The sequence below is a fragment of the Amphibalanus amphitrite genome, unplaced genomic scaffold, assembly GCF_019059575.1.
Source record: "Amphibalanus amphitrite isolate SeventyFive unplaced genomic scaffold, NRLGWU_Aamphi_draft 001066F_arrow, whole genome shotgun sequence".
In the NCBI taxonomy this organism is placed as follows: domain Eukaryota; kingdom Metazoa; phylum Arthropoda; class Thecostraca; order Balanomorpha; family Balanidae; genus Amphibalanus; species Amphibalanus amphitrite.
The window spans coordinates 67,338-82,022 of record NW_024882560.1 but is presented as its reverse complement, the minus strand read 5'-3'; the positions used below and the strand labels follow the sequence as shown (position 1 = coordinate 82,022).

General features: G+C 47.8%; 1 protein-coding gene across 1 annotated transcript in view; it reads left to right on the top strand.

Annotated features, from left to right (window-relative positions):
* The window catches only part of LOC122369732 (GTP-binding protein REM 1-like), a 69,874-nt gene extending 60,300 nt beyond the window's left edge, over positions 1-9,574 (top strand). Inside the window, exons 6-8 of the mRNA XM_043344669.1 lie at positions 892-990; positions 2,694-2,787; positions 4,058-9,574. Coding sequence (XP_043200604.1) covers positions 892-990; positions 2,694-2,787; positions 4,058-4,329 — 465 coding nt within the window. The 3' untranslated portion in view covers positions 4,330-9,574. The remainder of the gene's footprint in view (positions 1-891; positions 991-2,693; positions 2,788-4,057) is intronic.
* Positions 9,575-14,685: the final 5,111 nt, after the last annotated feature.

Genomic DNA, 14,685 nt, shown 5'->3' with positions numbered 1-14,685 from the left:
AGCCTGTGACACATGTTTTATGGGTAATTTGGGGCGTAGAACACGATGGTGACATTCATTTTATCATATGTGTACGTGTTTGGCTAAAAAAGTTCAATTTAAGAAATTCATGTATCATGGTCGTGAAGTAGTCACGAGAAATTGCCAAGATTCAGTTCAAGATTTTGGAAAATGCGGAACGATAATCAATAATCGAAGATAGCCATTTGATTCTTCATGGTATTGGCAGTCTAATGGCGTTTACGGCATGTCTATATGTCTATTCTGTGATTTTATATGATTTTTTAAACATATGCCGTTTTTGGTCGAAAACTCAGAAATCATGACGTCACTAAAACGTCGATATCTCAAAAATTTTCCGACCGATTTTTTTGAAACTTTAACACAATAAACTTCAATCGACTCCCTACAGCTACCCAAAATTTGGCGCGCCTGCGGCGCGCCGTTTTTATGCTATGGCCCGGCGAAAAAAGTGGGGGCGTTTAACGCCCCCCCCCCAGCAACTCGCGGGTTAAACAGCAAGGTAGGTATTAGTGACATTATCCATGCAACATCTCAAATTGAGAAAAGTCGACGGTCTTCACTGTTCATTCTAATAAACACTAGATTTGTTTTCTTGGTAGGTTTCTTCTTGGTATGTTTTCCTATCAACGGATGACGAGATGAGGAGTGAGGATAGTAGGTATATGTATATGTAGACACTAGACACCATAATACGATCAGTCCCCAGCTTCAGACCTATAGTGTTTCCCATGCCTTACGGTACACGATGTGTTCTCAGTTTCTGACCTGAGGTACAGTACAATCAGTCCCCGTTGGCGACCCCAGTTTGTGACCCGTGTCTGTGACCCGTGTTTGTGACCCGTGTACGATGACCCCGCTGTGCCGCAGCTCGAGGACAGTATCGAGGCGCACAACCCGGACGCGTTCGTCGTGGTCTACAGCGTTACGGACGCCAACAGCGTGCAATACGCCGACCACATTCTGCAGGTAACAGCGTGCAATACGCCGACCACATTCTGCAGGTAACAGCGTGCATATGCCGACCACATTCTGCAGGTAACAGCGTGCAGTATGCCGACCACATTCTGCAGGTAACAGCGTGCAATACGCCGACCACATTCTGCAGGTAACAGCGTGCAATACGCCGACCACATTCTGCAGGTAACAGCGGGCAATACGCCGACCACATTCTGCAGGTAACAGCGGGCAATACGCCGACCACATTCTGCAGGTAACAGCGTGCAATACGCCGACCACATTCTGCAGGTAACAGCGTGCAGTACGCCGACCACATTCTGCAGGTAACAGCGTGCAATACGCCGACCACATTCTGCAGGTAACAGCGTGCAGTACGCCGACCACATTCTGCAGGTAACAGCGTGCAATACGCCGACAACATTCTGCAGGTAACAGCGTGCAGTACGCCGACCACATTCTGCAGGTAACAGCGTGCATATGCCGGCAACATTCTGCAGGTAACAGCGTGCAGTACGCCGACCACATTCTGCAGGTAACAGCGTGCAGTATACGCCGACCACGTTCTGCAGGTAACAGCGTGCATTATACGCCGACCACATTCTGCAGGTAACAGCGTGCAACGCCGACCACGTTCTGCAGGTAACAGCGTCACTGACGCCTACAGCAGCGTGCAGTACGCCGCGGCCACATTCTGCAGGTAACAGCGTGCAGTACGCCGACCACATTCTGCAGGTAACAGCGTGCAATACGCCGACAACATTCTGCAGGACAGCGTGCAATACGCCGACTACAGAACACATTCTGCCTGCAGGTAACAGCGCCGCCACAGCGAATAGCATACCCTGTGGACTATATAGCTGACCAGTCCTGTAGGTGGCGAATGCTTAGTGCCAGAGGACGAATGCTCCTGCCAATTATTTCTGACATTTCAGGGGTGAAGGGGCGTAAACATGCTCTCGCAGCTCGAATGCCTCATTTTAACGTAATATATAGGTTTGAGGTGCATGCTTATGCATTGAACTTATTGTGCTACATTTGCGCGTGCTTGTGTGCTTTCTGGGTTAGGCCCTCACATGTGATTGTGATTCTCTATTTCCCTGTTTTTCCTTCAGCGTATATCGCACTCATCAATCATCGATTTGCCCCGTACGGCAATAATCAATGCAATCAACAGTTGGAAAGTATGCATGCTAATCCTAGCGTTAGATCAGTATTGGCAGCCAGGGACCGAACCTTTGGCCCGATACCTACCGGAAATCGATTGGTTCTGATAGGTTTGGTACCGCTGTGGGATGAGGTTATATAATAGGGCCTTGTTTGACGATACTCATTCATCACATCAATGAAAGGTAGTCCCTCTGGAGCCTTTATCATGCGACATACTTGTGCTGTTTTTATTTCACTATGGAAAATAAGCCTGACGGAACCCGTTGCGTCTTTTATTTCGGTGACCTGCCATGGCTCTTCATTAATCAACTTCTTATAAAAAAAGATAAATTTAGCGTGCTTAAGTGGGATACCAAATGCTAATCCAGTAATGAGACCGAGTACTAGTGTTACTTCGGATTGCCACGGTTAATATTGATATTGGTCCCAGGAAGAACGCAGAGCGCAGAGGTGCCGCCCCGCCGGCGCCACCCGACGCTCCGCAGCTATACCGTGTAACGTGCGCACCACTGGGCACTGACTGACGCCTCTGGTGCGGCCGGCAGTCGCTGTGGAAGATGTCCGCGGTGGCCAGCAAGGCAGTGATCCTGGTGGGCAGCAAATCGGACCTGGTGCGCAGCAGGACCATCACCGCCGACGGTGAGTCCGTGACACCCGCCCCGGCGGCGTGCGTGACTGTCCGGGACAATAGCCGGCGCGCTCCCACCGGGCCCAGGGTCACCCGCTGAATTAGTGGCGGGCCGTGCCTCTGAGCGACACTGATCTCCTGGGAGGCCATGTGATAGTCGCTCTCCTATCACAGAGAGGTCACGAAACTACTTTTCGGAATGATTGATGCGACTGTCCTCTGAGAATTAGCCTGTAATAAGTTCATTAAGGGCTATTGTTACCTCCCGCTTCAGTGAACTTATTACATGAATCTCCAATCTGAGCCAACATCGTCGACAGAATGGAATCGGCTCGCCTGACATTGTTTATACTGCGTTGATAATTGAAATTAGGTGTTTTTCTTCGTGCATTGCGAGCTCAACTCCTGCAAAGAGAGGTGTACTTTTCTCCTTGTCTGCGTTGGCCGCATTTCATTATCATAGAATATGCAATGAAAATGCAAATTGTTTTTGAAGTGTGCGCAAATGTTATTGCTGCCATATGCAAGCTGCACGAAAACTTCGGCTCTTGTTCGCTCTTCGATGACTGCTCGAACTGCTGCGTAACTTTTGACAGTGATTGTTTCAAAACCCAGATTCACAGACGAGCAAACATGCTGCGCAGTGGCGGATCCAGGATTTTCACTGGGGAGGGGCTGCAGGTCATAATTGGGCGCCACGCCCCGGATGGGCGCCATAGTCGCATCGTATTGGCGCTGAAATATTGGCGCCCAGTGGCCCTGACAAGAGGCGCCCAGGATCAGTATGTACAGTGACACCACACGATTGGAAATATCGGTGCGGAGCGTACTGAAACGACGTTATTCGACTGATTTTTGCATCCTAGTCCTAGTATGCGGCACTCCGATGAGTTGCGAATTGAAAATTGGCGCCACTGCGCCTTCGGCGCAGTGGCGCCAGTTTTCCTTGGGTGGGGGCTGCCAGCCCCCGCAGCCCCCCCTGGATCCGCCACTGATGCTGCGCTTTAATATTCAGAAATAAATAAGGAGAAAATTTTCCCGGATAAACAAAACCTCATCGCTTGACGTCATTTCTGTTTCACTTAAAAGGTTGATAAAACATCCAGGTCAAAGTAGCATGTAAATATGTGCATATGTAATTCACTATTTCTTTCGAATAGCTCTAGAGTTTAGCGGTAAACTCTTGGTTTCGTATCGCTCTTATGAGCACTCCCACTCTAATTAGCATCTCCCCCAACGTCCACTGTCCGCCCTAACAGCACCCGCCCACGTCCGTTACAGCCGGCCGCAAGCTGGCCAACACGTACGACTGCAAGTTCATCGAGGTATCGGGGGGTCTGGACCACCGGGTGGACGAGCTGCTGGTCGGTGTGCTGTCCCAGATCCGTCTGAAGCGCGACTGCCGCCTCAGCCGGTCGCGCTCTCTGGGCAGGCGCAGCTACCGGCTGAAGCGCGGCACGCGCAACACGTCCAGCGTCAAGGGACTGCTGAACGTGGTGTGTGGCACCACCGAGCAGCGCTCCAAGTCGTGCGAGAACCTGCAGACCCTCTGAGGCCGCCGTCCGCCCGGGGAGCGGGTCCGGGGGCAGGCGGGCAGTGCGCGGCCGGTCAGGCTGCCGCGCCGGGCGGAGCTGTGAGACCGCTGGTGGGGGTCACTTTGGAGGTTTTGTGGGCTGTTGCTTTTGAAGGAGTTGGAGATATGGGGCGACATTGAAGTTCTGCTGGCCGCGGCTGCAGTTGTGCCGATCATTTTCTCTCAGAGTGTCACACAGGGCTGGGAGACGGAGTGTATTCTCTGACCTAGCACTTCTCTATGATATCACCGAAAGCTTTGCGAAGGCAGTTGATGGAGAAATAGCCAGATGAGCTGCTTGCAGCCGCAGGATCACCAAGTAGTAGACTGGTGTGTATCGATATACCGGCTGAACCGAACTGTTCAGCGAAACACAACACGTATTGGGAGATGAGTATGGCTCTTTTAACGCGTTTCCTGTGGATTGTAGAAATAAGCTTATTTATCTTTTGCGCGCTTTCATTTACATTCATGGCCCTGGAGCCATAAGCATAAGCTCAAACATTATACAGTAGAATCCGCTTAATAAATCCTAGGATAATAAATCCAGCCGCTTATTGTGGCCACTTGTGCTGTTCACAGATTTGTCCATAGAAGCATAACTGACTCCGATTAATAAAGCCACCGTTTTAATACATCCAAAACGCCGTGTCACAAAGGTGGATTTACTAAGCGGACGCTACTGTATCAAAGCATAACAAACTGACTTCTAAGTCGTACGTACTTCACAGGTTTTGGAACAGTTGCATAAGCATTACCGAATGTCCCTTCCAATGTGTAATTATGACTGGGAAAACTGTTCAATGGAATTGGCAAATACGAACGAATCATTTATCATAGTTGGAGTTGTCGGTATGTAACGTAATCTGATAATACCGCCCAACCAAACTCAAGTCCGCTGAAGCCATCTGACGTATGTTGGTATGTCTCAGCTTCCAAAAGACGCAATCTTTGCTGCTAAAGGCAATAGGACGTCTTTTTGCCAGAAGCAATTCAGTCAGGACAATTTCTCTGAGGTCCCACATCAAAGTAAAAAGCTCTGGCTGGTGGTAATTTCCTCCGCCGTCCCGCCTGGCTGGTGGGTGGTGTGTGCGCTCACCGGCGGCAGGGCCGGCGGGCGGCCCTTTGAGGCGGTGACCCGGGGCCCTGCAGCCGGTGACCGAATCCGCCCCACCTCCCTACATCACTGCTGACACCACCGACCCCCCGGGGGTGGTCTGTCACGGTATTTACCGGGGACATCGGTGTCTGAACTACCCCCGGTATCGGCTGTGCTGCCCGCTCAGCACATGGTGCCATTGCGGTGACCGGGAATGCCCGTCTATACAGCTATAGGGCAGCATTCAATGGGGCACTCACTGCGCCATTACGGCTTTTGAACAGGCTCCGTGGTCGCGTCTTAGATAGGTATATACTTTTCTGGCCGCCTGATCGATCAGTACTTGCCAGGGATCAATGAAATCAGCTCTGAACACGAAATGCACACGTGATATTTAAACGTGTATTTTGTGACTAAGGATAACAAGTGATAGTCTTTATCTGAGCCTCGGGATTATTGAATCTTTACGTATGATATACGTTATCGGGATATATCGGGATTATATATTTCGTTTAGTTTTGACAGCTTGCGTGAACATTTGCATTCCAATCTAACGCTGGCTTTCTCAATATCAGTCCGTCTTTATTTGACTTTGTGAGAAGAATGCATTCTGATCAAGATTATGGGCAACAATATTGCTACACAACACCGAAACTTATTATTGTACCTGTCGAGTGGGTATCTCTCATACTCGTACTTACGTAGGTAAACCAAGATTAGCAACTGTACTTGGTGGTTATCACAGTCTGACTTATTGGCGGGTTTCAGGTTCGTCTTGCTTATACGTTGGTCGCCAGGCCTTCCCGAATAACAGCAGTTGTCAGCGTTTAGTGCTTTCGCCTTGCGAAAGCAGCGGGTTCGGCGTAGCTGTTTATAAGCGCTGAGCTTGAAAGAGAAATTTTGGAACTGAATAAACAAAAGGAAAATGGCACACAAGTGGTGGACCAAATCACCTAATTACCATTGGAAATGAAGGTCAGGGAAACTCGCAAATCGGTCTAAATTATTCATGAAACTGAAAGAGGTACAAATCGGCATAGATAACAAATGTTTATTGGAAGTTTTGGCGAAACCCATTCTCCTTTCGAGTGGCAACGCCGCATAGCTAGAATTACACGAGACGCTACAAGATATTTCATATATCTACCTAATTTTTGGGTTTTCGGGACCAGCAGATCCTGAAAGAATTGGTTAGGCAAAAGGGTGACCTCGATATTCATTTATAGGCGCTGGGTCCGACCAGCGACCGCGAACATATCTTGATATCGGCTTTGCTCCAGCATTATACGAGTATATACGTGTTTACAAACAGAGACGGAACAGTTAATTGGTCTTTGTCGGTGTAAATGTATGATATCCACCCAGCGCTTCAGTTCACAAGTCATTTATGACAGGAAAATTAGTTGCAACATTCACGGGCTTTGGATCTTATGCATGCAATGCGTGAATAAAGAGGATTGCTTATTTTTTATTCACTTACTTAAATGTGCACGTTTGTTTTGTATGTAGTGGTTGATCTAGAGAAAGTTGTCAATTCTACATTGAAAGAAAGCCATCTCATGTGAAGACATCTAAAAAACCTGCACAGAGCCAGTGGCATTCGATGAGTGGCATTCGTGTCATGAGGGTTGGCCAAAAACCGATCAAGGATGTTGGAATTTAAGTATTTATTGGGAGGATGACGGGACGGCAGCTGGCACTGTCGAGTATTCAGGGAGACGCAGCCAAATGCCGTCAGAAAACATCCAAATAATGTATACTTTAGATACATTTCATGTAGGCATTAGTTGACTGGTCGATTTGAATGGCTTCGATCTCAGCCAAGGAGAGTATGAAGGACTTGATAGTGGACATTGGGAATGGTGTCGGTGTGGCGAAGTGTGTGTTTGTGCTCTGTCCGACTCGCTCACCAGCACCGCCTGCAGGGGCGTTACCCCGTGGTGGACGTTACCGGGGGCGTTACCCTGAGGGTGTTACCCAGGTTCAGCTAACCGAGGGCGTTACCCGAGAGCGTTGCCCGTGTTTCCGAGTGTAGTGTTGCACTTTGTCGGGCAGCCGCGCCGCCTACTTACACGAAATGTCTATCAAAACTTGGAATGGCGTGTATCGTTCGGACGCTCCAACCCTGTATTGTATGTAACTTCTACGAAATGATGTCTTTCATGTAGTCTCTTTCGCTATTAGAATGTGATCTAGAATCATCAAGCACAATTTAGCGAACGCTTGTATGATATTAGATTCATATCTGCCATCGAGTGAAATAGAAATCAATAGTATCATGTACATTTTTGAGGTGATGATATCTTGGATTTGACAAAACCTGTTACACTCAGTGAACATTTATATTGGCGGATAACGAATGAAAAGAATCATATCATGCTCGGACCTAGGTGCTTGGAAGCATGAATGCAATTAAAGTTTTGCTGACTCAAGGATTATCATCGATATTCAACGAACCAGCGAACAGACAGGAAAGCATTTATGTAAAAAAAAAAAACTCAAGCGCTTGCTCGTTGCAGCATGGGGAGACTGTTTGTACACAATTTCTTCATTTGAGCATGGCCCATTTTGATTGGCTCTGACATTATGTGACAAACGTCCGTGTGTTCGTGTGACATTCAGCTTTGATCCGTATAGCTATATGTGTATGTAATGTGTAATTTGTCCATATAAGTTTATGGTGTAATTCGTATATCAGCTCCTCAGTCACTCTAATTAAGTCACTCTAATCACTAATCACTCTAATCACTCTAATCACTCTAATCTAATCAGTCACTCTATTTTGAATATCATTTCGCAACATAAGACAGTTACCATTGCCAAAAATGGAATTGAGTTAGATTAAGATTATTCAAACGTAATAACACCTTAAAATGAAATACAATACACCAGAAGAAAAGATAAGTGATTGTTTTAACAAAGGCAACAAAATAACCTATTTGTGCTACAAAGGTAGCTTTTTACCTACCCAGCAATGACGACAGCAGGAGTCATACATTCAATCCATGGAACAGTTATTTGATATAACCTACCGCTTTCGTTGCCAATAACAAGTTATTCACTATTTGGCCTTTAATCTTCATTAAAAGAAGCTTGAAACAAAAATGAAAACACATTGGCCAAACCATTTTCGTAGAACTTGTGTGTTACGCTTGAGCGTGCCACTTGTGTCACATATAGACCGTTTGAAAACAGTGGACTTTTGTTAATTGACTGGTTACTAGCACTTAACGCATATATGTTTTTTCATTTTGTTAGAGATGCTGCTAGATGCTTTTATACCTAAAGACGCCCTCCCCGGCGCTGTGTGTCTGTGTGTCGCGGGCCCGGGGTGTTGCCGGACGGCCCTGTTCACCCGCTGTGTGACTGCGTGTGTCACCCGTTTGTAGCGTGCTGGCCCCGGCCGCAGCACGGCGGATCTCATATCACGGGCGGATATCACCTCACTCACGAGCGCTTCATACGGCGTCCCCCGGCGGGTCAGCGGGCGCCACCACTCACCACCGTCCATCCATATCCCCGGCGCCTCGGCCGCTTCTCGTGTGGGGGCGGGGCGGGGCGGCGGGGCGGGGCGGGCACATCACTGACCCCGCGTGACGTCATGGTGACCTGACCGGGGCACACGCCACACTGCGGTGCAGCCGACCACTACCCGGCGGGCTGGCGATAGGCGTTATGTCACGTGGTCTGTCTCGGTAACACGTGATCAGCGCCGATCACTTTTCCCTGCCAATGGCGGTGCGGTAACTTGGTTCCCTTTCAGTGTAACTCGCTCCATGTCAATGCGATCAATAACAGGATATCAATAGCCCCTGTAGTATATCGCTCACACGTGTGCCGTTTTGGCCGAATCAAATAACAGCCCATCGCCAGCCCGGGCCCGCCGCCCCTCCCCCTCCCACATCTGCCGCAGCCCCGCCCCCCGCGGCACCCCATGGCGCACGAGCGTTATCAAAGCGTGAGACTTGTTCCTGTTTGAGGAGCCACTTTGTCGCGATCTTCGGTACCAGCTTTAAGGCATGCCCTGCGCACCGGGGTCGGATGCTCTGCTGACGATTTGTATACCATGTGGGACGAGTGTTCGCTGTCCTGTGCTTACTGTTAGACAATAAACTTCTACAACAAACGTGTCTTTGAAAGCAAGGACGCGGGAACTACTTTCAGACTGGGGGGAGGGGGGCACACCATAATAGAGATCAGCCTAGGGTACCCCCAAATCTAGTTTTCTCACCGGTTTTAGGCCACTTATTTTTCATCCCTTGGCTTTTTCAACAAAAAAGAAAACCTTTGCAAAAAAGTGATATTCCGTCTCAAAGATGTGGGGGCACCGCCCCCACGGCCCCAGAGTTGGGGAGCAAGCTGCCCCCACTGCCCCCCCCCCCCCCCCGGCTCCCGCGCCTATGTTTGAAAGCCACTACAAAGGGCAATTATCACCTTCATGCTACGTCACCAACACCTTCCTATTATGCGTCGAGCCTTACGTATTTATCCCTGAGCCATGAGCCAGCCCCCTGCGACGGCCGTCAGGGTCAGACAAATGTGATGCAATGCCACCGATCTGCAATTTCGTCTCCGGGTCACATACAATTCAAATGACCAATTTTTCCCACATGAGTCACATGGGCGTCATGAGTCGCACATCCATACGATCAACACGATACACACGGGCTACTTATGCATATTATCCGCACGATCCATAGTCGAGGCTCCAGTAGGATCGTTCGTGGGAGAAACGAGGCCTCGCGAGGCACTTGAAGAGCTGCATGCCCGGGAAACCTGCTCGTCATCTCTTCTGTTGAAATATTTTGACGATCCTGGACATCCCAACCTGCGAAGCGTAGATGGACACTGGACATTGTATGTTAGGCATCCATCAATGTCACCACGAATCATGTAGAAAAAAATTGAGATGCAAAGCCTAGATCAGCTACCCATTACACTAAGCACAATCATATAGTATAAAATAAGCCTGAATACATACTCGTACATACATATCCCGCACCCCGCTGGGCTATTCAGCCATTTTTTTGCTTAGGTAGGTCAGAGGTCAGGTCAAGGTCAGGTCAAGGGTACAAAATGCAAGTTTCTACAGTGTCGGTCTTGCACTGAGTGCCGAATAGTTAGTTTTGCTGTATTTTCCCTCTGCTGACACCATACGAGTAGGTATGCACCTGTTGTAAAACGAAACAGATAACGCACATAAGCGTAAAACATTGATTGATCGACCGCAATTACATTTAAATTAATGCATTGAGATGATAACATGCACTCATCAACAGCGCTAAAAAAATGACTAGTTAGAGATGTATACCCAGCTAACAGGAAACGTTAGTACAACGTTGCCACAACGTTGTTTCGGTAAGTTGCGAAATTACGGTTTAACCCTCGCATGTGTGCGGCGTTTTCCAGCTTCTAATGTGTAGGGGGGGGGGGTCGGTTGGACCCCCCCCCCTTGCCGTTTGGCCCCTGATCGAGCTAGAGCTTCGCGGAAAAAACGAGCGTGTTGCCCGTGACGAGAGGAAGTCGATGATACCCAATTTTAAGGTCCTAGGTCATTGGTTGACCTTCCAGGTCAGGTCAATGACCCAAGGTCGGGAAAATCGGGACCTGTTAGAAAGTCGTAAAGTGTGGCTGCTAAGGGGTTTTTCGGGGTGCTGATCACGAATATCGTGTTAGTTTTGATCACAGATGATGTCTTTAAGCATTTAGACCAGGTCGGGTCAGGTCAGGTCAGGTCAACCAGTAGGCGTCGTGACGGGTATTACGTGTCAACCGCCTCTGACAGCTTCGTAACATGTTACGAAGTCACCAAAACTACTTCGTAAATGTTCAAATGGTTGCTAAATTCGAATTCAGCTCCAAAAACTAGCCTAGAAACATGTAAAACTCGAAAAAGTGAACCGAGGTCACCAAAGGTCAATGACCTGACCTGACCTTCAGGTGACCTTGACACCCACCCTAATGCATGGGAGCAACATCAAATCACATGTTTGAACGTTTGAAACCGCGAAAAGCTTGCAAGCGCGCGGCTAATGCGAGCCGACATACGCGGAATCGCGATTCCGGCCAAACATGGTCTCGGAAAAGAGGTCACAGGTCAAAGGTCATTGGGTCAGGGTCATGAAATTTTCAGGGTAGGTGTAAAATTGATCAATGCGAGGGTACTGAAAGTTTCGTCGCGATCGGCCGCTTTTTACGCGAGTTATTCGCGAAAAACCATGGGGGGGGGGTCCATCCGACCCCCCCCCCCTACACATGCGAGGGTTAATTACGTTCTAGCAACGTTCTGAACGTTGTGAAGCCATGGTTTGGTCCTAGAGTTGTGGTAAAACGTTGTGACAAAGTTTTATTGGTACGTTGCAGCAGCCGCGCACTTGCAACATTATATTTTGATAATGCATGGTGACACATTCTGAGTATGTTGCGAACACGTTGAACGAAAATGTTTAGGACGTTTAGGATGTAAAATGTTTTAGGACGTCTCGGGGTCGCAGGGACGGCAATACGAAGTAGCGACAACGTGGTGCGCACGTGATAAAAACGTTCAGAAACGTCGCAGAGACGTTGCCAAAGCGTTCTATACTCGTTGTAGTTTATACGGCCTTGGTTGTAGTCACGTTGTGGAAACGTGGTGACAACGTTCCAGAAACACTGTTGTCACGTTACAGAAAACATTTCATAACGTTGGCGGGACGTTGTGAGAACGGTTTTGGGACGTCACGGTCACGTTACCGAAACGTTGTGATGACATTCAAATGCATGGTCGGATGACGTTGTCACGCCGTTGTCTGGAGTCTACAAAATTACGTTGTCACAACGACAAATCGGAACGTTGTGGTAACCATCTGACAACGTTTAAACGATGTTGTAACGACGGCAAATTGTTAGCTGGGTAAGAAATGACAACGCGCTGCGCTAACTCCAGGACAGCGTCGGCAGGGCGTAGATCGATTACGTTTACGAATGACGAGGACGGATGCGTCTCCAGTTCAATCCTCACATACTTTTTCACGCAATCACGCGGACTATCCAAAATAAATATGAACTCTAAATGTGTCTCTAGAGCTCAATCTCACCAACCATGCCCTAATCCTAAATAGGATTTGGTAGCACCGGCTTAGGTTCAACTACAGTAAACAGCTTTAAATAGAAAAATGTTTTTTTCACGCATTTCAGTCTATCGTATTTTGACGTTCCCAGGAGTCTTCGTTGGCTCGGATACCAGTCATAGAATATCATATTTGCCAATACCAGCACTCTTGCATTTGCTACCAAGTGACGGCGTGAATATGGAAATTCTATATGTAAGACTGCCAAGGATTGGCCACCACGAATGCACTGCCGGTCAGGTGCCGCCGCCCCGGCCCGACCGCTCACCCTCACGGCGCTCCATACTGGTACACCAGAATGACGTCCAAGTAGTTGTTCCCACCCACCAGCCCATGCCGCGCTCACCCCACCAGCCCGGTATATGGGGCCTTGCTCGCGCTCACCCCGCTGCACTGGTCCGGCCGCGTAATGGCATTGATGAATGAGAACGTAGTTCTTTCAACGCCATCAAATAATGCCGTTCGCTGAAAAGAGCATGACATTAATCACAGCTGAATGAAGCATGAGCTTATTTGTCAGTGGCATTGCACCCTGCAGTTCATTCTTAGGCATTTATGATCTAACTCGGACAAATATAGGGCTGTGGGTAAGTCATTATAATATATATTTTTGATGTAGTCAGGGGCGGTCGCAGACTTGGCGTTTGGGGGGGGCCAACTTGGCAAAGGGGCCCTTGCACTGACCCGGGGGGCCCGGTGCTAGCTTAAAGGGGCCCACGGGCGTAGTGCATGAGTGCAGAAATCTAGCCATGACCGGTGAAGCGGGGGGGGGGGGGGGGTAGGGAGCGGCACCCGAGCGGAGGCTCATTGCCAGCTTTGAGAGTGTACTATGTCGAAAAGGTAAGTTCATTTGGAAGCATTGGTAATGTCAATAATTCACGCAACTGTGAATTGACTACCGCAAAAAGTAAAACCGGCTAACTTAGCCATTTTGAAGATATCGTGCTAAAACTTTTGACAGTGAGTCATCGGTACGTTTAACTTACCTCAACATTGTAAAGGAGACGATCAGGAACGTTGTGCACGAGTATGCATGTCCAATTTATTCATCTGAATATATTTCTAGTCAGGAAGCCAGGCAGCATGTACAAATGATAATTAATGACTCACTATTCCTTGAAACTCTGCTAATGCAAATCAGAGCTCGAACAATCAGATATACGATAGATAAAGCAAGGCAGAGAAATGATTTAGAAAAACGCAAGCTAACGGAACTCCAGACATTAGAATCTCTTCCAAACCCAACATCAAGAGATATGTCCGAAATTAACGAGAAGCAATGTGAATTACAAAACCTGAGATCTGCTGCCAATGAAGGAAGGATCATTCGTTCTAGGGCCAGATGGTATGAGGAAGGGGAGAAAGGCTCATCTAGTTACTTCTTGAAAATGGAAAAGAGAAATTTCGAAAGTAAATTAATACCTTCTTTGAATGTGACAAACCGCATAGTTAAGGACTCCGATGGAATTCTAAGTGAACTAAGTCAACATTTTATTAAGCTGTATGCGAGAGGCTCTGATAGAACGAACTCTGAAATAAATGCGTATTTAGATGAGGTGAATGTGCCGACACTTACTGATGAGGAAGCTGAACTCCTGGAAAGAGATATAACGATTGAGGAAATCGGAGACACTCTTATGCATTTTAGCAATAACCGAAGTCCAGGTTCAGATGGCTTCCCATATGAATTTTATAAGGTTTTCTGGGGTGACTTGAAATGGTTTGTTTTTAGATCTCTTGAATACGGTCTTAAACGAGGAGAGCTTTCTATTACACAAAGAGAAGGTATCATAACACTAGTACCCAAACCGTCTAAACCCAAAAATTTTATATCGAGCTGGAGACCTATAACCCTACTAAATTCGACGTACAAAATGTTAGCTGGAACCATAGCCAATAGATTAAAAAAGGTGCTTAATAATATTATTCACTCGGATCAAACAGCTTTTCTAAGGAATCGATATATTGGAGAAAACATTCGTACAACATATGACGTTTTGTGGGAAGCACAGCACAGCAGCAAACAAGGACTTCTGCTTTCTATAGACTTTCAATCAGCATTTGATGTAATGAACTGGAAATTCCTTGAGAGCTGCTTGCGAAAATTTCGATTTAGCGAGAAGTTCAT